Consider the following 26,995-nt stretch of genomic DNA (forward strand, 5'->3'; position numbering starts at 1 on the left):
AGGTGTTTAGGGCACGTCCAACCGGTAGGAGGCCACGGGGAAGACCTTGGACACGTTGGGAAGACTATGTCTCCCGGCTGGCCTGGGAACGCCTCGGGATCCCCCGGGAAGAGCTAGACGAAGTGGCTGGGGAGAGGGAAGTCTGGGTTTCCCTGCTTAGGCTGTTGCCCCCGCGACCCGACCTTGGATAAGCGGAAGATGATGGATGGATGTTTCAAAAAGTCAAATTAATGACTTTTTAAAACGCCGCTGTACGGAGCAGTACATACACCAGTCTTCAGCCCCTCCCCTCTCCCCTCTCCCCTCTCCCCTCTCCCACACACAACACAGGAGTTTTCTGGCGACGCTTGATGACCTCATCAAACCACCGCGAGCGCAGTATAACAACAACAAGAGTGTATCGTTGCCGATGCTGTAGCTGTGGCGAACAAGCGAGCTCCCTCGGTGATTGACTAACGACACAATGTATATGGTTTGGGATTATTTTTAAAATGTGTCTGACGGATAAAAAAAACTGGCAATTTGCAACGACTGCAAAAACGTGGTTGTGCGAGGAGGAACCAAGACGTCTTCCTTTGATACGAGCAATTTGATCTCTTCAAGGATCATAAGGAGATACACGAGGAATACAAGCGGAAGATGGATGGAAAGCAAACACGGTAAAAAGTAGTACCACACGGTTGTCGCTTAAAGACTCCGCCGAGAAAAAACAAAAATACAACAAAACCCACCAAGTTGTAAACAAGGACAACGCAGTATGGCAAAAGATACGGCGGAGTTTGGTGTGGCTAGTCTGCCCTGCATGGCGCACACTTTGCAGCTGGCATTGAACAAGGTTCCCTGTCTCAACGCAGCATTTCAGAAGCTCTGGCTGACTGCTACGCCACTTCAAGCACTCACCACCAGCTTGCAGCACATTTGTGTTACTCATACAAATACGTTCGAGCAGGGCAGATTGAGCCCAGTTTATAATTCCCTGTTATACAGTATACCAGGCAGTCTTGCACTAAAGGAGGACTATGTTATTGTTTACTTTATTACTCTAGTATACTCCGGACTAAAGCTCTGTGTGCCTTCATTGTTTTTGTAGCTGTTTTTTTGAGGAATTTTTAAAACAAATAAAAAATAATGCACTTTGTGAAATTCAAAGTAAAGTATTTTCCATAGTTGTAGTGGGTATCAGGATTATCTCAGGGAGAGCATGTCCCAAATCCCAAACTGCTGTTCTGAGGCATGTTAAAAAAAAATAATGCACTTTGTGACTTCAATAATAAATATAGCAGTACCATGTTGGCATTTTTTTCCATAACTTGAATTGATTTATTTTGGAAAACCTTGTTACATTGTTTAATGCATCACAACAATATTAGGCATAATAATAATGTGTTAATTCCACGACTGTATATAACGGTATCAGTTGATATCGGAATCGGTAATTACGAGTTGGACAATATCGGAATATCGGCCAAAAAGCCAATATCGGACATCTCTAATTGTTAAAGAGGCGGAGCCCTCCACGTCCCTTGCTGCACAGAACACTGCTAGTCAGCGCTTTATTTAGCATGTGTACTTTTTCTGTTAGGTTTTTTTTGAGGCGTTTTGTACATTTTGATAACTCAATACGAGTCCCAAAAAGACAACAGACCAGTGTGGAAAGAAGGAGGGAATTGTTGTGAGTTGAAAAAAAAAAAAGACTATTAGAATACATAACGGTGTTCACAAGTAAAATTAAAGACAACAATCGCACACACGCGTCCCTTTGGTGCCCTCACTAAAGATCAGAAATCACATAGCGACTTGTGTGAAATTATTACCACATTATTGTAAAATATCAAATAATATTATTTAGCTTCATTCACGTAAGAGACTAGACGTATAAGATTTCATGGGATTTAGCGATTAGGAGTGACAGATTGTTTGGTAAAGGTATAGCATGTACTATATGTTATAGTTATTTGAATGACTCTCACCATAATATGTTAGGTTAACATAGCAGGCACCTTCTCAGTTGGTTATTTATGCCTCATATAACGTACACTTATTCAGCCTGTTGTTCACTATTCTGTATTTTTATTTTAAATTGCCTTTCAAATGTCTATTCTCTGTATTGGATTTTATCAAATACATTTCCCTCAAAAGTGCGACTTATATATGTTTTTTTTTCCTTCTTTATTATGCATTTTCGGCAGGTGCGACTTATACTCCGGAGCAACTTATATTAAATACGGTATATTCTCACTAATAACAAGCGCACTTTTCTTGTTAGAAAAAACAAAACTGATCGTTTTGCTCAATATTTTGAAAAATATTCTTAAATGAAGTAAACGCCTGTGCCATTATCTTGACATAATGAGAAATATAAATTAGTTTTTAGTATACCGTACTTCCTAATTTAAAACCTCTTCTCACGCCTGCGCTTACCAAAAGCATGCGGTAAAAGTAAGCATGTGCTAATTATTTTAAAACCTCTTCTCACTCCGGCACTTACCAAAGGTATGCAGTAAAAAATTGAGTGTGATGTAAGCTTGGACCTTAAATCCTACTGAATAGCTCTTAATCTTCTTTCCTTTATGCGATTTCAAATTACCGGAATTGAAATCAGCCTCCTCCAATTCAAGGAAATACGGTATACTGAAAAGTAATTTATTTTTCTTAATGGAAAGGCAACAAGGCAACCGCTTGTTACTCTCGGGGTCTCCAAGCCGCTCAGGTAAATCGTATGGTCTAAAAATGCATTTTCCCATCGACAACATGACCTCATCGCGCCAAGTGCGTGCTCTTTTAGTCAATTAGTGCACATGCATGCATATACAGTATGTTTGAATTGTAATTTTGAAGAATTCATCTAAATGTGCATGAACTATTTCTATTGAAAATTGTTAGAAATTTAAATGTCAGTTTACTGTGAATACATATTTTCTATTGTTTCATTGAAGATAAAACAGCAAAGTCCATTTGGCTGTCCATCCATCCATCCATTTTCTACCGCTTATTCCCTTTCGGGGTTGCTGGCGCCTACCTCAGCTACAATCGGGCGGAAGGCAGGGTACACCCTGTCATCCGTTTTAATTATGAAACACAATTGTGTAATGATTTTTTTTTTTCATGCTCGCAGTAAGAAATGATTACTTTAAAAAAGTACTTTTATACTTGTGAGTGTCGATGACACGGCTTTGCATCAGTTGATATTCTAGTTTCACGCTAGGACTGGGCGATATATGGAATATACTCAATACATGTCTCTGTGCGATATACAAAATGACTATATTGTGATATTGGAGTATACATTTTCACGCAGTTGCTTTTAGCTGCGGGCATTACACTACAGGCTCGTCCCACTCTTTCCTGTCTCTCCTTCTCACAGAGACTTAAAACAAGCGCACCTTCTTAAATACGTCACATACTGTGGAGTGGTGCGAGTAGTAATACGACAGAAAGAAGGTTCGAATCTGGTAACAAATTAAGGAAGAATTAATTCCCAAGAAAAACAGCAGGGGTTCCATCGTCTGGCGGTGGTTTGGCTTCAAGCGGGAATATGTTGAACAGACAACCGTAATGTGTCAAGTATGCGGCAGAAGCATTGCTACAAAAAGTAGCACCAACTATTAATTTGTAGCATCATTTCAAAAGTAACCCGCTAGAGAACGAGGAGTGCTTGAAACTCTGCATGTCAACATTTACGTTCGTTGCCACGTTCACAAAATGCCGAGGCAACCATTTCCACATCAACACCGTTTGAAAAAAATAGTCAACAACAGAAGGAGATAATGTCCGCAGGAACCTACCACATAGTGAAGGACATACACTATTTGATTTCCTATTATGCAGCTCATTTTTTTTTTACACTTATTGAAATATATCTTGTGTGACATCATTCACAAAAATGCACTTAATTGGTTTTAAACTATTGTAGCGGCGTTCTGTACAAAAAGTGCACTTTAATTTAGTGTTGTTTTGATACGTCATCTTAAGTGACATCATGCACAAAAGTGCACTTTATTTGTTTTAAACTATTGTAACAGCATTCTGTACAAAAAGTGCACTTTAATTTAGTGTTGTTTTGATATGTCATCTTAATGCCATCATGCACAAAAGTGCACTTTATTTGTTTTAAACTATTGTAGTGGCGTTCTGTACAAAAAGTGCACTTTAATTTAGTGTTGTTTTGATATGTCATCTTAATGACATCATGCACAAAAGTGCACTTTATTTGTTTTAAACTATTGTAGCAGCATTCTGTACAAAAAGTGCACTTTAATTTAGTGTTGTTTTGATATGTCATCTTAATGACATCATGCACAAAAGTGCACTTTATTTGTTTTAAACTATTGTAGTGGCGTTCTGTACTAAAAGTGCACTTGAATTTAGTGTTGTTTTGATACGTCATCTTAGTGACATCATGCACAAAAGTGCACTTTATTTGTCTTTAACTATTGTAGCGGCGTTCTGCACAAAAAGTGCACTTTAATTTGGTGTTGTTTTGATACGTCATCTTAGTGACATCATGCACAAAAGTGCACTTTATTTTTCTTTAACTATTGTAGCGGCGTTCTGCACAAAAAGTGCACTTTAATTTGGTGTTGTTTTGATACGTCATCTTAGTGACATCATGCACAAAAGTGCACTTTATTCGTCTTAAACTATTGTATCGGCGTTCTGTACAAAAAGTGCACTTTAATTTGGTGTTGTTTTGATACGTCATCTTAGTGACATCATGCACAAAAGTGCACTTTATTTGTTCTAAACTATTGTAGTGGCGTTCTGTACTAAAAGTGCACTTTAATTTAGTGTTGTTTTGATACGTCAACTTAGTGACATCATGCACAAAAGTGCACTTTATTTGTTTTAAACTATTGTAGTGGCGTTCTGTACTAAAAGTGCACTTTAATTTAGTATTGTTTTGATACATCATCTTAGTGACATCATGCACTAAAGTGCACTTTATTTGTTTTAAACTATTGTAGCAGCATTCTGTACAAAAAGTGCACTTGAATCTTGTGTTGTTTTGATACGTCATCTTAGTGACATCGTGCACTTTATTCGTTTTAAACTATTGTAGTGGCGTTTTGTACTAAAAGTGCACTTTAATTTAGTGTTGTTTTGATACGTCATCTTAGTGACATCATGCACAAAAGTGCACTTTATTTGTTTTAAACTGTTGTAGTGGCGTTCTGTATTAAAAGTGCACTTTAATTTAGTGTTGTTTTGATATGTCATCTTGGTGACATCATGCACAAAAGTGCACTTTATTCGTTCTAAACTATTGTAGCGGCATTCTGTACAAAAAGTGCACTTTAATTTAGTGTTGTTTTGATATGTCATCTTTATGATATCATGCACAAAAGTGCACTTTATTTGTTTTAAACTATTGTAGTTGCGTTCTGTACTAAAAGTGCACTTTAATTTAGTGTTGTTTTGATATTTCTGTACAAAAAGTGCACTTGAATCTAGTGTTGTTTTGATATGTCATCTTTGTGACATCGTGCACTTTATTCGTTTTAAACTATTGTAGTGGCATTTTGTACTAAAAGTGCACTTTAATTTAGTGTTGTTTTGATACGTCATCTTAGTGACATCATGCACAAAAGTGCACTTTATTTGTTTTAAACTATTGTAGCGGTGTTCTGTACAAAAAGTGCACTTTAATTTGGTGTTGTTTTGATATCTCATCTTAGTGACATCATGCACAAAAGTGCACTTTATTCGTCTTAAACTATTGTATCGGCGTTCTGTACAAAAAGTGCACTTTAATTTGGTGTTGTTTTGATACGTCATCTTAGTGACATCATGCACAAAAGTGCACTTTATTTTTTTTTAACTATTGTAGTGGCGTTCTGTACTAAGAGGGGAATTTAATTTAGTGTTGTTTTGATACGTCATCTTCGTGACATCATGCACAAAAGTGCACTTAATTTGTTTTGAATTATTGTAGATGCATTCTGTACAAAAAATGCACTTTAATTTAGTGTTGTTTTGATACGTCATCTTAGTGACATCATGCACAAAAGTGCACTTTATTTGTTTTAAACTATTGTAGCTGCGTTCTGTACAAAAAGTGCACTTTAATTTGGTGTTGTTTTGATACGTCATCTTAGTGACATCATGCACAAAAGTGCACTTTACTTGTTTTAAACTATTGTAGTGGCGTTCTGTATTAAAAGTGCACTTTAATTTAGTGTTGTTTTGATATGTCATCTTGGTGACATCATGCACAAAAGTGCACTTTATTCGTTTTAAACTATTGTAGCGGCATTCTGTACAAAAAGTACACTTTAATTTAGTGTTGTTTTGATACGTCATCTTAGTGACGTCATGCACAAAAGTGCACTTTATTTGTTTTAAACTATTGTAGCTGCGTTCTGTACAAAAAGTGCACTTTAATTTGGTGTTGTTTTGATACGTCATCTTAGTGACATCATGCACAAAAGTGCACTTTACTTGTTTTAAACTATTGTAGTGGCGTTCTGTACTAAGAGGGGAATTTAATTTAGTGTTGTTTTGACACGTCATCTTAGTGACATCATCCACAAAAGTGCACTTTATTTGTTTTTAACTATTGTAGCAGCGTTCTGTACAAAAAATGCCATTGAATTTAGTGTTGTTTTGATACGTCATCTTAGTGACATCATCCACAAAAGTGCACTTTATTTGTTTTTAACTATTGTAGCAGCGTTCTGTACAAAAAATGCACTTGAATTTAGTGTTGTTTTGATACGTCATCTTAGTGACATCAAGCACAAAAGTGCACTTTATTTGTTTTTAACTATTGTAGCGGCGTTCTGTACAAAAAATGCACTTGAATTTAGTGTTGTTTTGATACGTCATCTTAGTGACATCAAGCACAAAAGTGCACTTTACTTGTTTTTAACTATTGTAGCGGCGTTCTGTACAAAAAGTGCACTTGAATTTAGTGTTGTTTTGATACGTCATCTTAGTGACATCAGCCAAAAAAGGGCACTTTATTTGAACAAGTACAACAAGTAAAACACTGTAACATAAAATCTGCTTAGTGGGAAGAATGATCTTATCAGACAGAAAATAAGCAAATATCACCCTTATTTGAGATATTTCATCTTACTTAGATGTCAGTATTCTCAGTGTGTGTGTGTAGTGGTGGTAAGGCGGCTCCAGGAGGAGGTTGTGAACTCACTTCTTGCTGAGAGTGGAGCGGCTGTAACAACACTAAATTTAGTGTTGTTTTGATACGTCATCTTAGTGACATCATGCACAAAAGTGCACTTTATTTGTTTTAAACTATTGTATCGGCGTTCTGTACAAAAAGTGCACTTTAATTTGGTGTTGTTTTGATACGTCATCTTAGTGACATCATGCACAAAAGTGCACTTTATTTGTTTTTAACTATTGTAGCGGCGTTCTGTACAAAAAGTGCACTTGAATTTAGTGTTGTTTTGATACGTCATGTTAGTGATATCAAGCACAAAAGTGCACTTTATTTGTTTTTAACTATTGTAGTGGCGTTTTGTACAAAAAGTGCACTTGAATTCAGTGTTGTTTTGATACGTAATCTTAGTGACATCATGCACAAAAGTCCACTTTATTTATTTTAAACTATTGTAGCGGCATTCTGTACAAAAAGTGCACTTGAATTTAGTTTTTTGATATTTCATCATGGTGACATCATGCACAAAAGTGCCCTTTATTTGTTTTTAACTATTGTAGTGGCGTTCTGTACAAAAAGTGCACTTGAATTCAGTGCTGTTTTGATACGTCATCTTAGTGACATCATGCACAAAAGTGCCCTTTATTTGTTTTTAACTATTGTAGTGGCGTTCTGTACAAAAAGTGCACTTGAATTCAGTGCTGTTTTGATACGTCATCTTAGTGACATCAGCCACAAAAGTGCACTTTATTTATTTGAAACTATTGTAGCGGTGTTCTGTACAAAAAGGGCACTTGAATTTAGTGTTGTTTTGATATGTCATCTTGGTGACATCATGCACAAAAGTGCACTTTATTCGTTCTAAACTATTGTAGCGGCATTCTGTACAAAAAGTGCACTTTAATTTAGTGTTGTTTTGATATGTCATCTTTATGATATCATGCACAAAAGTGCACTTTATTTGTTTTAAACTATTGTAGTTGCGTTCTGTACTAAAAGTGCACTTTAATTTAGTGTTGTTTTGATATTTCTGTACAAAAAGTGCACTTGAATCTAGTGTTGTTTTGATATGTCATCTTTGTGACATCGTGCACTTTATTCGTTTTAAACTATTGTAGTGGCATTTTGTACTAAAAGTGCACTTTAATTTAGTGTTGTTTTGATACGTCATCTTAGTGACATCATGCACAAAAGTGCACTTTATTTGTTTTAAACTATTGTAGTGGTGTTCTGTACAAAAAGTGCACTTTAATTTGGTGTTGTTTTGATACCTCATCTTAGTGACATCATGCACAAAAGTGCACTTTATTCGTCTTAAACTATTGTATCGGCGTTCTGTACAAAAAGTGCACTTTAATTTGGTGTTGTTTTGATACGTCATCTTAGTGACATCATGCACAAAAGTGCACTTTATTTTTTTTAAACTATTGTAGTGGCGTTCTGTACTAAGAGGGGAATTTAATTTAGTGTTGTTTTGATACGTCATCTTCGTGACATCATGCACAAAAGTGCACTTAATTTGTTTTGAATTATTGTAGATGCATTCTGTACAAAAAATGCACTTTAATTTAGTGTTGTTTTGATACGTCATCTTAGTGACATCATGCACAAAAGTGCACTTTATTTGTTTTAAACTATTGTAGCTGCGTTCTGTACAAAAAGTGCACTTTAATTTGGTGTTGTTTTGATACGTCATCTTAGTGACATCATGCACAAAAGTGCACTTTACTTGTTTTAAACTATTGTAGTGGCGTTCTGTATTAAAAGTGCACTTTAATTTAGTGTTGTTTTGATATGTCATCTTGGTGACATCATGCACAAAAGTGCACTTTATTCGTTTTAAACTATTGTAGCGGCATTCTGTACAAAAAGTACACTTTAATTTCGTGTTGTTTTGATACGTCATCTTAGTGACGTCATGCACAAAAGTGCACTTTATTTGTTTTAAACTATTGTAGCTGCGTTCTGTACAAAAAGTGCACTTTAATTTGGTGTTGTTTTGATACGTCATCTTAGTGACATCATGCACAAAAGTGCACTTTACTTGTTTTATAAACTATTGTAGTGGCGTTCTGTACTAAGAGGGGAATTTAATTTAGTGTTGTTTTGACACGTCATCTTAGTGACATCATCCACAAAAGTGCACTTTATTTGTTTTTAACTATTGTAGCAGCGTTCTGTACAAAAAATGCACTTGAATTTAGTGTTGTTTTGATACGTCATCTTAGTGACATCATCCACAAAAGTGCACTTTATTTGTTTTTAACTATTGTAGCAGCGTTCTGTACAAAAAATGCACTTGAATTTAGTGTTGTTTTGATACGTCATCTTAGTGACATCAAGCACAAAAGTGCACTTTATTTGTTTTTAACTATTGTAGCGGCGTTCTGTACAAAAAATGCACTTGAATTTAGTGTTGTTTCGATACGTCATCTTAGTGACATCAAGCACAAAAGTGCACTTTATTTGTTTTTAACTATTGTAGCGGCGTTCTGTACAAAAAGTGCACTTGAATTTAGTGTTGTTTTGATACGTCATCTTAGTGACATCAGCCACAAAAGTGCACTTTATTTGAACAAGTACAACAAGTAAAACACTGTAACATAAAATCTGCTTAGTGGGAAGAATGATCTTATCAGACAGAAAATAAGCAAATATCACCCTTATTTGAGATATTTCATCTTACTTAGATGTCAGTATTCTCAGTGTGTGTGTGTAGTGGTGGTAAGGCGGCTCCAGGAGGAGGTTGTGAACTCACTTCTTGCTGAGAGTGGAGCGGCTGTAACAACACTAAATTTAGTGTTGTTTTGATACGTCATCTTAGTGACATCATGCACAAAAGTGCACTTTATTTGTTTTAAACTATTGTATCGGCGTTCTGTACAAAAAGTGCACTTTAATTTGGTGTTGTTTTGATACGTCATCTTAGTGACATCATGCACAAAAGTGCACTTTATTTGTTTTTAACTATTGTAGCGGCGTTCTGTACAAAAAGTGCACTTGAATTTAGTGTTGTTTTGATACGTCATGTTAGTGACATCAAGCACAAAAGTGCACTTTATTTGTTTTTAACTATTGTAGTGGCGTTTTGTACAAAAAGTGCACTTGAATTCAGTGTTGTTTTGATACGTAATCTTAGTGACATCATGCACAAAAGTCCACTTTATTTATTTTAAACTATTGTAGCGGCATTCTGTACAAAAAGTGCACTTGAATTTAGTTTTTTGATATTTCATCATGGTGACATCATGCACAAAAGTGCCCTTTATTTGTTTTTAACTATTGTAGTGGCGTTCTGTACAAAAAGTGCACTTGAATTCAGTGCTGTTTTGATACGTCATCTTAGTGACATCAGCCACAAAAGTGCACTTTATTTATTTGGAACTATTGTAGCGGCATTCTGTACAAAAAGTGCACTTGAATTTAGTTTTTTGATATTTCATCTTAGTAAAATCATGCACAAAAGTGCACTTTATCTGTTTTTAACTATTGTAGCGGTGTTCTGTACAAAAAGGGCACTTGAATTTAGTGTTGTTTTGAGACTTCATCTTAGTGACATCATGCACAAAAGTGCACTTTATTTGAACAAGTGCAACAAGTAAAACACTCTAACATAAAATCTGCTTAGTGGGAAGAATGATCTTATCAGACAGAAAATAAGCAAATATCACCATTATTTGAGATATTTCATCTTACTTAGATGTCAGTATTCTCAGTGTGTGTGTGTAGTGGTGGTAAGGCGGCTCCAGGAGGAGGTTGTGAACTCACTTCTTGCTGAGAGTGGAGCGGCTGTAACCTCGGAGGAGGGACAAGGAGGCGTTGAGCTGAAGTGTGGGGAGAAGAGACGGTGACAGGCTCATGAAAAACAGAGGCAAGCAGTAAAAGTCCTCTCTCAACAGTAAGAATATTGTCAATTCCACACTATAAGCCGCCACTTATTTTCCCTACGCTTTGAACCCTGAGGCTTTTAGAACAGTGCGGCTGTTTCATGGAATTTTCTTCGCTGACGGCTATGATACGAATATTTAAAAAAAAAAAGAACAAGCAAACTGGCGACTGCACAAGATCAAGGCTGCGGAACAGAGACACACTGCAGGCTTACACACAAACATGCATCCACAAAAATATACGTCACACATACATACCCCACAACCCCCAATCCAACGCCCTCAACGCAAATCCCGTAGGGGTCATGGGAGGATGGTCAGCGCCTGAGAACTGCGGCCCGCCACCATGGCCCCGCACTCCCTTCCCTCTGTTGCTAGATATCTCGAGATGTACGTTGTAATATGTATATGTGCTTTGTTTTTTCCCAGTCTAGATTGTATTTTTTTTTACTCATCCTTCCCCAGCGTTTTGCCTTTTTCCACATCTTTTACGGGCGCCTTGTGGCAAACCATTAGCGTTCTTGTTCTGAAACCCTGTACACTGTTTGTTTGTCTAATCTTAAACGGGTTCGTGCTGAAAACAAAGTTGAGAATGACTTTATATTGTCAGTAGTGCCTTTTTATTTTAGTTTTAAAAATGTTCTGCTGTTAGTGTGCCCCTGGATTTTTTCAATGAAAAAAATGTACCTTCTCTGGAAAAAGGTTGATAAACACTGCTCTTGGCTGCCGCTAGTGATGGGCGATACCGACTAACATCTATATCGCGATAAACAAAACCCAAAATTAGTGAAGTTGGCATGTTGTGTAAATGATAAAAAAAACAGATCCTTTTCAACTTATATTCTTTTGAATAGACTGCAAAGACAAGATATTTAATGTTCCAACTGAGAAACTTATTTTTTATTTTTTTGGCAAAAAATCATTAAATTTGAATTTAATGGCAGCAACACATTGCAAAAAAGTTGTCACAAAGGATTTTTTTACCACTGTGTTACATGGCCTTTCCTTTTAACAACACGCAGTAAACTTTTGGGAACTGAAGAGACACATTTTTGAAGCTTTTCAGGTGGAATTCTTTCCCATTCTTGCTTGATGTACAGCTTAAGTTGTTCAACTGTTGTGGTATTTTAGGCTTCATATTGCGCCACACATTTTCAGTGGGAGACAGGTCTGGACTACAGGCAGGCCAGTCTAGTACCTTCACTTTTTTTACAATGAGGCCACGCTGTTGTAACACATGGTTTGGCATTGCCTTGCTGAAATAAGCGGGGGCGTCTATGATAACCTTGCTTGGATGGCAACGTACGTTGCTGCAAAACTTGTATGTACCTTTCAGCATTAATGGTGCCTTCAAAGATGTGTAAGTTACCCATGCCTTGGGCACTAATACACCCCCATACCATCACAGATGTTGGCTTTTACACCTTGCGCCTATAACAGTCCAGATGGTTCTTTTCCATCTTTGTTCCGGAGGACACGACGACATTTGAAATGTGGACTTGTCAGACCACAGAACACTTTTCCACTTTTGCATCAGTCCATCTTAGATGAGCTTGGGCCCAGCGATGCCAGCAGCGTTCCTGGGTGTTGTTGATAAATGGCTTTGGCTTAGCATCGTAGAGTTTTAACTTGCACTTACAGATGTAGCGAACAACTGTAGTTACTGAGTGGGTTTCAGAAGTGTTCCTGAGCCCATGTGGTGATATCTTTTACACACTAATGTCGCTTTTTGATGCAGTACCCCCTGAAGGATCGATGGTCTGTAATATCATCGCTTACGTGCAGTGATTTCTCCTGATTCTCTGAACCTTTTGATAATATCACGGACCGTAGGTGGTGAAATTCCTAAATTCTTTGCAATAGCTTGTTGAGAGATGTTGTTCTTAAACTGTTCAACAATTTGCTCTCGCGTTTGTTGAAAAAGTGGCAACCCTCGCTCTGTCCTTGTTTGTGAATGACTGAGCATTTGATGGAAGCTGCTTTTATACCCAATCATGGCACCCACCTGTTCCCAATTATCCTGTTCACCTGTGGTATGTGCCAAATAAGTGTTTGATGAGGCTTCCTCAACTTTTTCAGTCATTTTTGACACCTGTGCCAGCTTTTTTGAAAACATGTTTCAGGCATCAAATTTCAAATGATCTAATATTTACAAAAACTAACAACATTTTTCAATTACGAACATTAAATGTCTTGTCTTTGCAGTCTATTCAATTGAATATACGTGAAAAAAGGATTTGCCAATCATTGTATTCTCTTTTAATTTACCATTTACACAACGCGCCAACTTCACTGCTTTTGGGTTTTGTATATTGCAGCCTCCTGCGGTAATCATGGTGAAATAGCTTTTACAGCCCCAAATATCGGTTATGGGCCTCCATGACGACTAAAATACATGTCAGTAGATCTCTACCGTTCTTTGAGCAGATCTGTGCCATTAGAGGACTGTTTCTCACCAGCTGAAGAAGCTCTCTCTGGATCTCGTGCAACGTGGCGCTCTTGAGGACTCGGTTGTCATGTGACACTTTGTTCAGGCTGAATGTTCCCAGGAACGTTTTTGCTGCGGAGGGTGGCGACACGCAGACAATTGAAAAAAAACGGCGCCTGTGACAAACAATAGCGGCCGAGGACAAGGAGGCGAGGAGCGTAATCTTACCTCTGGTGCAAGTACGTCCGTCCTCCAGGTCGAAGCCGAGCGGACATTCGCAGCTGAAGGAGCCCCTGGTGTTCACGCACGTGGAGCCCATAGGGCAGGGGTCCTTCTCACACTCATCCATGTCTGCACAAACAAGGTTTCAAACATACTTTGTATTTAAGGAATGTCAACATGGATCATTTGTTGTTGTTGACGGCTTTCATTGAATCTTTACCCAACATGACGGCTGCAACAGAGACAGAACACTCAGTTCAATTTCAGTCGGAGATGTCCGATAACACCGGACTGTTGGTATTATCGGTCGATAAATGCTTTAAAATGTAATATCAATCAATCAATCAATCAATGTTTATTTATATAGCCCCAAATCACAAATGTCTCAAAGGACTGCACAAATCATTACGACTACAACATCCTCGGAAGAACCCACAAAAGGGCAAGGAAAACTCACACCCAGTGGGCAGGGAGAATTCACATCCAGTGGGACGCCAGTGACAATGCTGACTATGAGAAACCTTGGAGAGGACCTTAGATGTGGGCAACCCCCCCCCCTCTAGGGGACCGAAAGCAATGGATGTCGAGCGGGTCTAACATGATACTGTGAAAGTTCAATCCATAGTGGCTCCAACACAGCCGCGAGAGTTCAGTTCAAGCGGATCCAAGACAGCAGCGGGAGTCCCGTCCACAGGAAACCATCTCAAGCGGAGGCCGACCAGCAGCGTAGAGATGTCCCCAACCGATACAGGCGAGCGGTCCATCCTGGGTCTCGACTCTGGACAGCCAGTATAATATCGGAAATTATCGGTAAAATGTATGACTTTTTAAAACGCTGCTGTACGGAGAGGTGCACGGACGTAGGGTGAAGTACGTCTCGAAGTCATACTTGCCAACCCTACCAATTTTCCCAGCAGACTCCCGAATTTCAATGCCCCTCCCGAAAATCTCCCGGAGCAACCATTCTCCCCAATTTCTCCCGACTTCCAACCAGACAACAATATCGGGGACATGCCTTAAAGCAGGGGTAGGGAACCTATGGCTCTAGAGCCAGATGTGGCTCTTTTGATGACTGCATCTGGCTCTCGAAAAAAACTGAGCTGACATTGCTTAACACGATAAGTAATGAATAATTCCACTTGTAATCACAGTGTTAAAAATAACATTCAAAATATAAAACATTCTCATGCATTTTTATGCTCAAGAAGTTGCGTTAATGGTAAGAAGTAATTTATCTATTATTGGTTAGTGTTGGGCTTGCCCTCCTGGGGGTTCTTCAGACCACCAAGCACCGACATGAGAGCATGTTTTATGGTAAAATATTATTGTTTTTTTCAATTAGTCTCTCAGTTGCTTTCCAGCAATTGTCTTTTTCTCTTTCGTCCTCACTCGCGCTCTGGCTCCAGCCCCAACCCTGTCTCTCCTCCTGGCTGCTGCTTATAACAGAGCGACAGGTGATAAGATAAAAATGCCCAGGTTGGCCATCTACGCACCTGTCGCTGATTTCGAGGACGGTCCTGGCAACATCCCGCTTTGCTGCAGGCCTGCAGGCCACGCCTCCTCCACAGTTTGCTTCAGAATAACAATGTTATTACAAAGAATAAGAGACCTATTATACTCTGGAAATGTTGGTCTTACTTAAAAAGGCACGCGTTTGTGTTCAGCGTTAAAAAAAATATTATATGGCTCTTAGGGAAATACATTTTAAAATATTTGGCTTCTTGGCTCTCTCAGCCAAAAAGGTTCCCGAACCCTGCCTTAAAGGCACTGCCTTTATATGTCGGCCCAGCCACATAATATCTACGGCTTTTCACACACAGAATCCAAGGCATACTTGGTCAACAGCCATACAGGTCACACTGAGGGTGGCCGTATAAACAACTTTAACACTGTTACAAATATGCGCCGCACTGTGAACCCACACCAAACAAGAATGACAAACATTTCGGGAGAACATCCGCACCGTAACACAACAGAACAAATACCCAGAACCCCTTGCAGCACTAACTCTTCCGGGACGCTACAATATACACCCCCGCTACCCCCTACCCCACCCCAACCTAATCCCCGCCCACCGCAACCGATATCAAGGGTAGTATCAGTATGTGACTGATACCAGTGATTACATCTAGAGATGTCCGATTAATATCGGACTGCCGATATTATCGGCCGATAAAGTGAAGTGAAGTGAACTATATTTATACAGCGCTTTTCTCTAGTGACTCAAAGTACTTTACATAGTGAAACCCAATATCTAAGTTACATTTAAACCAGTGTGGGTGGCACTGGGAGCAGGTGGGTAAAGTGTCTTGCCCAAGGACACAACGGCAGTGACCAGGATGGCGGAAGCGGGAATCGAACCTGCAACCCTCAAGTTGCTGGCACGGCCGCTCTACCAACCGAGCTATGCCGCCCCAATAAACACAACAGAACAAATACACAGAACCCCTCGCAGCACTAACTCTTCCGGGACGCGACGATATACAACCCCCACCCCCAGCCTCCTCATCCGCCCTTGAGGGAGAGCATGTCCCAAATTCCAAGCTGCTGTTTTGAGGCATGTTAAAAAAAAATAATGCACTTTGTGACTTCAATAGTGCGATGAGGTGGCGACATGTCCAGGATGTACCCCGTCTTCCACCCGAATGCAGCTGAGATAGGCTCCAGCTCCCCTTGCGACCCCAAAAGGGACAAGCGGGTAGAAAATGGATGGATGGATGGACTTCAACTAAAAATATGGCATTTTGTTTTCTGTAACAAAACAGTGAATAGATAATATACCATAGTGAGTAAACAAATATTAAATACATAAATAATCTTTTTATTTTTTTATAAATGGGTTGTACTTGTATAGCGCTTTTCTACCTTCAAGGTACTCAAAGCGCTTTGACACTACTTCCACAGGGTTCAAGATATTCGTCATATTTGTTGTTCTTTGTACTTTGTGAACACTTGTAGTTTGAACAGTCTCATCATTTATTTCCACTTAAGGCTATATACTAAAGGTTTTAAGTGTTGTACGAGCATTAGGGCTAGGCGATATGGCCTATTAATATCTCCATATTTTTAAGCCATATCGCGATACACAATATATATCTCCATATTTTGCCTTAGCCTTGAATGAGCACTTGATGCATATAATCACAGCAGTATTGATTGATTGATTGATACTTTTATTAGTAGTTTGCACAGTACAGTACATATTCCGTACAATTGACCACTAAATGGTAACACCCGAATAAGTTTTTCAACTTGTTTAAGTCGGGGTCCACGTTAATCAATTCATGGTATGATGATTCTATGTGTCTACATTAAAACATTCTTCTTCATACTGCATTAATATATGCTCATTCTAAACTTTCATGCAGAAAGGGAAATCACAACTAAAAGTGTATTTATTAAACAGTTATTAAACAGTGGCACAAACATTCATGTCATTTCCGAAACAAAGTGCAAGATGGTCTGACATTTTAAAACAAGCTATTAGTGCACTTTTGTGCATGATGTCACTTTGATGACATATCAAAACAACACTAAATTAAAGTGCACTTTTTGTACAGAACACCACTAAAATAGTTTAAAACAAACAAAGTGCACTTTTGTGCATGATGTCACACAAGATATTTCAATCAATCAATGTTTATTTATATAGCCCTAAATCACAAATGTCTCAAAGGACTGTACACACCACTACGACCACGACATCCTCGGAAGAACCCACATAAGGGCAAGGAAAATTCACACTCAGTGGGACGCCAGTGACATTGATGACTATGAGAACCTTGGAGAGGGCCTCAAATGTGGGAAACCCCCCCCAGGGGACCGAAAGCAATGGATGTCGAGCGGGTCTAACATGATACTGTGAAAGTTCAATCCATAGTGGCTCCAACACAGCCGCGAGAGTTCAGTTCAAAGCGGATCCAAGACAGCAACGAGAGTGCCGTTCACAGAAAACCATCCCAAGCGGAGTCGGATCAGCATCGTAGAGATGTCCCCAACCGATACACAGGCGAGCGGTCCATCCTGGGTCCCGACTCTGGACAGCCAGTACTTCATTCATGGTCATCGGACCGGACCCCCTCCACAAGGCAGGGGGGGACAGAGGAGAAAAAGAAAAGAAGCGGCAGATCAACTGGTCTAAAAAGGAGGTCTATTTAAAGGCTAGAGTATACAAATGAGTTTTAAGGTGAGACTTAAATGCTTCTACTGAGATAGCATCTCGAACTGTTACCGGGAGGGCATTCCAGAGTACTGGAGCCCGAACGGAAAACGCTCTATAGCCCGCAGACTTTTTTTGGACTTTAGGAATCACTAATAAGCCGGAGTCTTTTGAACGCAGATTTCTTGCCGGGACATATGGTACAATACAATCGGCAAGATAGGATGGAGCTAGACCGTGTAGTATTTTATACGTAAGTAGTAAAACCTTAAAGTCACATCTTAAGTGCACAGGAAGTCAGTGCAGGTGAGCCAGTACAGGCGTAATGTGATCAAACTTTCTTGTTCTTGTCCAAAGTGTAGCAGCCGCATTTTGTACCAACTGTAATCTTTTAATGCTAGACATGGGGAGACCCGAAAATAATACGTTGCAGTAATCGAGACATAACAAACGCATGGATAATGATCTCAGCATCGTTAGTGGACAAAATGGAGCGAATTTTAGCGATATTACGGAGATGAAAGAAGGCCGTTTTAGTAACGCTTTTAATGTGTGGCTCAAAGGAGAGAGTTGGGTCGAAGATAATAACCAGATTTTTTTACCGAGTCACCTTGTTTAATCATTTGGTTGTCAAATGTTAAAGTCGTATTATTAAATAGAGGTCGGTGTCTAGCAGAACCGATAATCAGCATTTCCGTTTTTTTGGCGTTGAGTTGCAAAAAATTTGCGGACATCCATTGTTTAATTTCATTAAGACACGCCTCCAGCTGACTACAACCCGGCGTGTTGGTCAGCTTTAGGGGCATGTAGAGTTGGGTGTCATCAGCATAACAGTGAAAGCTAACACCGTATTTGCGTATGACGTCACCTAGCGGCAGAATGTAGATGCTGAAGAGTGCAGGGCCAAGGACCGAACCGTGGGGAACTCGACACGTTACCTTAACATAGTCCGAATAAAAGTGTCAAATAAAAATGAGCTGCATAATAGGAAATCAAACAGTGTATGTCTTTCGCTATGTGGTAGGTTCCTGCGGACGTTATCTCCTTCTGTTGTTGACTATTTGTTTTCATACGGTGTTGATTTGGAAATGGTTGCTTGGGCATTTTGTTGATGTGGCACCGAACGGAGATGTTGACATGCGGAGTTTCAAGCACTCTTCATTCTCTAGCAGGTGACTTTTCAAATGATGCTACATTATCAGTGCTGCTACTTTTTGTACGCTTTTGCCACATACTTGACATATTACGGTTGTCTGTTCGACATCTTCCCGCTTGAAGCCAAACCACCGCCAGACGATGGACCCCCTGCGTTTACCAGATTCGCACCTTCTCATTCTCGTATTACCACTCGCACCGCTCCGTTAGCACCACTGCTAATGTTACCATGCCGCTACCTCTCTACTCCTTGAGGGCATATACGTATGTGACGTAGCAAGAAGGTGCGATTGTTTTACGTCTCTGTGAGAAGGAGAGACAGGAAAGAGTGAGAAGAGCCTGTAGTGTAATGCCCGCAGCTAAAAGCAACTGTGTGAGAACGTATACTCGAATATCACGATATAGTCATTTTCTATATCGCACAGACAAACCCGCGATATATCAAGTATGTCGATATATCGCTCAGCCCTAATGAGCATACAAATGTTTTAAATTAGATTTTCCTCTAAGGTTATATTTCCTTGTCCTTTTGTTGTGAATAATTTTTATACATTCTTGGCTAGCAGGTTATAGTTTGCTTGGTACATCATTTTAGATGTTTGCAGATGCACCAAATCGATGAATTTCAATATTTTTGATTCAATAAATACAGTTTGTATGCTGTCTTTATCCAACATCATGTATTATTCTAATGGAACTTTTTTGTAACACAGTTACTGAATGAAGTGTACTTTTGTACTTATTTCCCATATTTCTGCACAATAACTCAGATACAGTAACACGAGCGAGCAGTAGAGGCATATGAAGAGATTTTTGGTCCAGAATAGAGATAAATGTTTTAAAATGTGGTATCGGAAATTATAGGTATCGGTTTGAAAAAGTGTAAATGAATGATTTTTTAAAAACGCTGTTGTACAGAGCGGTACATATCCAGTAAAACACGGATATAAACCCCGTCAGCAGCCCCTCCTCTATTCCCCACACAACACAGGAGTTGACGGCTGCAGCATGAGAGGTTTACTGGCGACGCTTGATGACGTCATCAAACCACCGCGAGCAGAGCATAACAACAACAAGAGTGTGTTGTTGCCGGTGCTGTAGCCATGGCGAATAAGCGAACTCGCTCTGTGACTGACTAACGACACCATGTCTATGGTTTGGGTATTATTTTAAAGTGTCTCTCACGGATAAAAAAAATGGCATTTTGCAATGACTGCAAAAAGTTGGTTATGCGAGGAGGAACCAAGACGTCTTCCTTTTAATAGGAGCAATTTGATCTCCCACCTCTTCAAGAATCACAAGGAGATACACGATCAATACAAGCGGAAGATGGATGGAAAGCAAACAGCGAAAAAAAGTAGTACCACACAGTTGTCGCTTAAAGATTCCGCCGAGAAAAAACAAAAATACAACATGGCGCACACTTTGCAGCTGGCATTGAACAAGGTTCCCTGTCTCAACGCAGCATTTTAGAAGCTCTGGCTGACTGCTAGGCCACTTCAAGCACTCACCACCAGCTTGCAGCACATTTGTGTTACTCATACAAATACGTTCGAGCAGGGCAGATTGAGCCCAGTTTATAATTCCCTGTTATACAGTATACCAGGCAGCCTTGCACTGAATGAGGACTATGTTATTGTTTACTTTATTACTTTAGTATACTCCGGACTGAAGCTGTGTGCCTTCATTGTTTTTGTAGCTGTTGTTTTGAGAATTTTTTAAAACAAATAAAAAATAATGCACTTTGTGAAATTCAAAGTATAGTATTTCCCATAGTTGTAGTGGGTATCAGGATTATCTCAGGGAGAGCATGTCCCAAATTCCTAGCTGCTGTTTTGAGGCATGTTAAAGAAAATAATGCACTTTGTGAAATTCAAAGTATAGTTTTTCCCATAGTTGTAGTGGGTATCAGGATTATCTCAGGGAGAGCATGTCCCAAATTCCTAGCTGCTGTTTTGAGGCATGTTAAAAAAAATAATGCACTTTGTGACTTCAATAATAAATATGGCTGTGCCATGTTGGCAATTTTCTCGATAATTTGAGTTGAAGTTGTTGTCTTATTTTGGAAAATTGTTAATGCATCCAGCAGGGCATCACAAAGAAATTAGGCATAATAATGTCAATCAATCGATCAATGTTTATTTATACAGCCCCTAAATTACAAGTGTCTCAAAGGGCTGCACGAACCACAACGACATCCTCGGTACAGAGCCCACATAAGGGCAAGGAAAAACTCACACCCAATGTGTTAATTCCACGACCTAATATATATGTGTATCGGTAGATATCAGAATCGGTAAATAAGAGTTGGACAATATCGAATATCGGCAAGAAAAACATTATCGGACATCTCTAGTCCAGAACATGTTTTGCTTTATTCATTATTGATGTGTTTCTTGCTACTTTATGTTGTATATTTTTACATGAAGTTTCCAGTTCATTTTATCATCTATTTAAATTTTCAACAAATTTCACCACACCTAGTGTGTATGTGACAATCATTGGTACTTTAACTTTAACTTATTACACCCAAAAATGTGTTCTCTTTTACTCTTTCAATATCTACTCCGTCTATTTGTATTTGTGTTGGACTTTCCCTTCTACTGTTACCATTTAGTTTTACTGAGTTTCTAAGATAATCTGTCCTTGTCAAAACATCTTTTTCTTCTGTTATTATTTGTATTAGCTTTTGTGCGTTCTTTCCTGAACACTCACCTTGGTTGCAGGTGGGGCCCGTCCAGGCCTGGGGACAGCCGCACCTGAACCCCCGGTGCTCGTAGCTCACGCACATCCCCCCGTTCAGACACGGGTTTGACACACAAGGGTCTCCTGGAGGTCAGGGAGGACAGCAGTGTGATTAGTCAGATGAAAAGGTGTTTAGAAGACAGACGGCTTAAAGTGTGCACGAGGGTGTCCATCTGGCATCTTAAATTATTTACAGTAGAGTGGGGCCTCTATTATGCAAAACCAACTTTTCTTACCTATTGGTACCTGTTTTCTCCATTTGCGGATGCTTCTGTTGGCCAAGTTTTCCATTTACATGAATACACCTCTGTGTGCGAACACTTCTTTAACTTTGTGTGTGTGTGTAAAATGGATGTATATATATATATATATATATATATATATATATATATATATATATATATACATCCATTTTCTACCGCTTATTCCTTTTGGTGTCGCGGGGGGCGCTGGTGCCTATCTCAGCTACAATCGGGCAGAAGGCGGAGTACACCCTGGACAAGTCGCCGACTCATCGCAGTATATATATATATATATATATATATATATATATATATATATATATATATATATATATATACATATATATATATACATATATACATATATATATGTATATTTATATATATTTCTATATATATATATAAATACACATATATATATACACACACGTTTATATACACATATACATATATATATATACACATATATATATACACACACATGTATATATATATATATATATATATATATATACACACATATACATATATACATATATATATATATATATATATATATGTATATTGTATATACATATACATACATACATATATACATACATACATAGATATATATATTAGGGCTGCAACAACTAATCGATTAAATCGATTAAAATGGATTATAAAAATAGTTGTTGATTACTTTAGTCATGGATTTGTTGGATGTATGCAATGCGCATGCGCTGATGCTCTTTTTTTTTCTTTTCCACCTAAACCTTTATTTATAAACTGCAACAATTAGAAATAGCTAAGAAACAATAATCAAAATAGGTACAAAAAACAGTACAAAACGGCGCCAAAATAAAAAAATCGATTTAAAAAAAAAAAAGAGAGAATCGATTCTGAATCGCACAACATATTTTAATCAATTTTTTTCCCACACCCCTAATATCTAGTATTGAACAGTTTGCAGTTAAATAAAGGAGGAGTGAACATCCCAGTAAACAAAGCAAAGACTTTATAAACAAGTTGTGACAACGTTCACGACACATCGCCTGCTGCAAAACATCAAATAATTTTGATGTTTTGAAACCCGGAAGCGTCCGAGGTCACGTGATTGCAACCCACCCGTTAAAATGACCCTAATCATATGAGAAAAAGAAAGCCACCGCGTGATAAGAATGTGCTGAAATTGAAAAGGATTTGGTTATTACTCACTTGGTGGCGCGGCCTTGGTGGGCTGAACGTGAGTGGGAGATGACGCTGCCACTTCCTTTGTGGTCACCCTGTCTGTGGGCACCCGTGTGGTGGGCGGAGCCTCTGTGCGCTCCGTGGGGTTGGTGCGGGTGTGCGTGTCAGCGGAGCGTGGACTTTGCGGCGTGGTGACACCCGCGTTGGTTCCGCGCTGCCAGGTGGTGATGTCGGCGGGCCGGGTCGTCTTGGTCGTCGCCGTGGGAACTCGGCCGAGAGCCGGGGGTGCCGCAGACACCTGCCGGGGCGGAGTCGGGGCGGCGGTGGTGGGGGAGACGGTGGCCTGGGTGGAAGGCTGTGGCGTGGAGCCCAGCGTGGAAGAGGAGGTGGCGAGGAGCGGACGGACGCTGGTGAACGCGGTCGATTCCCGACTCATGTCAGTCTCCTCTTCTGTTACCTCGGATCTGTCAGGAGCACAAACACAAGTGGATGAGTCGGGGTGTCTAAAACTGCCATACGGATGATATCGGCCGATACTGATACCCATCACATGTATTAAAAGTGCACGGTTATTATGACAGTTTAACAATATCAGCACAATACTTCAAATATTCTACTTTATTATGTGCAATTCTTTGATTGTAAACTACAATTTACTTTTTTTTTTTAATACTTTAGTTTTTCTCTCAAAGTCCTCCTGTGTCTCAGAAATTACTAACAAACATTAACAAAAACAGCAAAAGAAATGTATTTGGGTCAAATAAAAATATCGATGAAATTAGAGATAATGGCTTTTTTGACGATATCCGATATTGTCCAACTCCTAATTACCGATTCCGATATCAACCGATACCGATATATACAGTCGTGGAATTAACACATTATTATGCCTAATTTTGTTGTGAAGCATTAAACAATGTAACAAGGTTTTCCAAAATAAATCAACTCAAGTTATGGAAAAGAAAAAATGCCAACATTTATTACTGAAGTCACAAAGTGCATTATTTTTTTTCAACATGCCTCAAAACAGCAGCTTGGAATTTGGGACATGCTCTCCCTGGGAGAGCATTAGGAGGTTAAGGTGGTTGGGGGTGTGTATATTGCAGCGTCCCAGAAGAGTTAGTGCTGCAAGGGGTTCTGGGTATTTGTTCTTTTGTGTTTATCGGACCTATAATATCAGCAGTCCGATATAAATCGGACATCTCTAGATATAACCACTGGTATCGGTCACATACTGATACCACCCTTGATATCAATGCACCGCCAATTTACTGACTGTGACAATATTGACACACCAACAGTTGTTCTATTATCCTCTCTAAAACTCTTAATAATTGTTGTTAAAATCGGCTAAACTTCTTTAACTTTACCAAGCAATTATTTCTTCTCTTGTTTCACGCTAACTTCGTGGTTAGAGAACTCCAACGCACTTCTTGTCGGGATCCCCAGCAAGAACATCCACAAGCTGCAACACATACAGAATAGTGCTGCTAGGATCCTGATGAGAGTGCGGAAATACGACCTTATCACACCAACTCTCAAATCCCTTCACTGGCTTCCTGTTCCACTCAGGATTGAATACAAAGTCTCCCTACTAACCCACCAGTGCCTCCATGGAAATGCCCCCTTCTACCTCAAAGAACTACTCACCCCCAAATCCTCCACACGTCACCTCCACTCTGGACAGGCTAGCCTCCTCCAAACTGCGAGGACAGAGCTACGTACAATGGGAGACCAGGCTTTCTGCTCCGCCGCTCCCAGTCTTTGGAACGCTCTCCCTGACCACTTGAGGGCACCACAGACCGTGGATGCTTTTAAAAAAGCTTAAAAACCCTTCTTTTAAAAAAAGCCTCTTTTTTTGTAGAAAAATGCATACTAGTTCTGGCTATTAGGCTGTTCTATTTTTTATTTGTATTATCTTTTGATTTATTTATTTTTTAATACACTGTAGCCCTTTGAGGTTGTTTACTCAATGTAAAGTGCTTTTTCCAAATAAAATCTCTTATTATTATTATTATTATTATTAGCATTGCTATTAGCATGCCTGCTCTTAGCTTCCTCTTGGTGTGTAACATGTTTAGCCTCATCCTCCAGTGATAATATACAAGATGATGATGTTAAGAAGTGTAGTTTATTTACAGAAATGGAGCTGATTATTATTTTAGGGGAGCAGCTCCACACTGTGTTTGGAGACGGTATTGCGAATGGTATTCAAAGGCACTAATCAGTAGAGCTGGGGTGGATAAAACAATATCAATTAGACACATAATTATTATCAATAAAAAATGCATTGGATAAAACTTTTGATAAATATTTAAATTTTGGTGGGAAAAGCTGAAGTGATAAGGCAAGGTTGGTTGCATGAACACAGGCACTCGTTCTCCGGTAACAGAGTAAAACCGGACGTGATCACTGATCAATGGAAGGGACGTGCTAACAGCCAATCAGGTAACAGTATCAAGTAGTAGTAGTAGTCCTGGGCATGACGTTAAAGTGCATCCAGCAGTGGAGGCTCCTCAATGGGGTCTTGGGGCAACTAGGCGTTTAACGCCTTTACTACTGTTACCCCAGGTGGCCCTTGGCAAAGGCCTAGTACCTGACTGCCCCCTAGCCAGGGATACAGTGAAGACCTCAACGGCGGAGCAGGCGGAAGACAGTAGATGTAAGAACTACCACAACGGCGGAGGAAGGCTGCAGCAGAAAAGGGTCCCCAGGCGTCTTGGACTCCATGCCACTGGACCCTTATCCGATTCTGTCAAGGATCGCGTGGTAACCGTCTTCTACCTACGTCCGTGAACCACTCCGTACAGCGGCGTTTAAAAAGTCATAAGTTTATACTTTTTCAAACTGATACCGATAATTTCCAATATGACATTTTAAAGCATTTATCGGCTGATAGTATTGGCAGTCCGGTATTATCGGACATCTCTAATGTCAACACTGTTGATCACGTTTCAATTCTTTAAACACTAAAACATATTTATATGGTGCTTTTTTTGCAAATCTTTTCATGTTTGATTGTTGAAAAACCAGGAGCCCCTCTTCTCCCCCACCAGTGTATTGCCGTAAACATGGCTGGGGACCTGCTGCCCCTAGACTCTCGGTCTATTTTCACTCTTTTTCATTGAGTTCAAATCACTTGCCTGATACCTTAATTCAGGCCTGGGCAATTATTTTGACTTGGGGGCCACATTTAGAGAGAAAAAATGTGTCTGGGGGTCAGTATATCTATTTTTGGGAACATTATTACAAAACAATAAAGGCCTACTTAAATGAGATTTTCTTATTTAAACGGGGATAGCAGGTCCATTCTATGTGTCATACTTGATTATTTCGCAATATTGCCATATTTTTGCTGAAAGGATTTAGTAGAGAACATCCACGATAAAGTTTGAAAGTTTTGGTCGCTAACAGAGGTGGGTAGTAACACGCTACATTTACTCCATTACATCTACTTGAGTAATTTTTGGGATAAATTGTACTTCTAACAGTAGTTTTTATGCAACCTACTTTTACTTGAGTATATTTATAGAGAAGAAACGCTACTTTTACTCTGCTCCATTTATCTACAATCAGCTCGTTACTCGCTACTTTTTTTTAATCGATCTGTTAATGCACGCCTTGTTTGTTTTGATTTTGTCAGACACGCATTCAAAGTAGGATCTACGCATGCCTGCGTTTCACCAATCAAATGCAGTCACTGGTGACGTTGGACCAATCAAACAAAACCAGGCGGTCACATGACCGTCACACGTCGAGTCCGACCTAAAAAAGTTGAAAAACGTATTGGGGTGTTACCATTTAGTGGTCAATTGTGCAGAATATGTACTGTACTGTGCAATCTACTAATAAAAGTTTCAATCAATC

The 26,995-nt window shown here is 39.2% G+C and overlaps 1 protein-coding gene across 2 annotated transcripts in view; it reads right to left on the reverse strand.

Moving 5' to 3' along the window:
• Positions 1 to 26,995, reverse strand: part of heg1 (heart development protein with EGF-like domains 1) — a 68,792-nt gene that overhangs the window by 14,458 nt on the left and 27,339 nt on the right. For both annotated transcript variants that reach the window (XM_061879894.1, XM_061879895.1), the window contains exons 3-7: positions 23,156 to 23,592; positions 21,687 to 21,800; positions 13,664 to 13,786; positions 13,464 to 13,567; positions 10,889 to 10,944 (exon numbers count right to left, since the gene is read on the reverse strand). In XM_061879894.1, the coding sequence (XP_061735878.1) occupies positions 10,889 to 10,944; positions 13,464 to 13,567; positions 13,664 to 13,786; positions 21,687 to 21,800; positions 23,156 to 23,592 (834 nt within the window). The remainder of the gene's footprint in view (positions 1 to 10,888; positions 10,945 to 13,463; positions 13,568 to 13,663; positions 13,787 to 21,686; positions 21,801 to 23,155; positions 23,593 to 26,995) is intronic.

Source organism: Nerophis ophidion, linkage group LG19 (genome assembly GCF_033978795.1).
Source record: "Nerophis ophidion isolate RoL-2023_Sa linkage group LG19, RoL_Noph_v1.0, whole genome shotgun sequence".
In the NCBI taxonomy this organism is placed as follows: domain Eukaryota; kingdom Metazoa; phylum Chordata; class Actinopteri; order Syngnathiformes; family Syngnathidae; genus Nerophis; species Nerophis ophidion.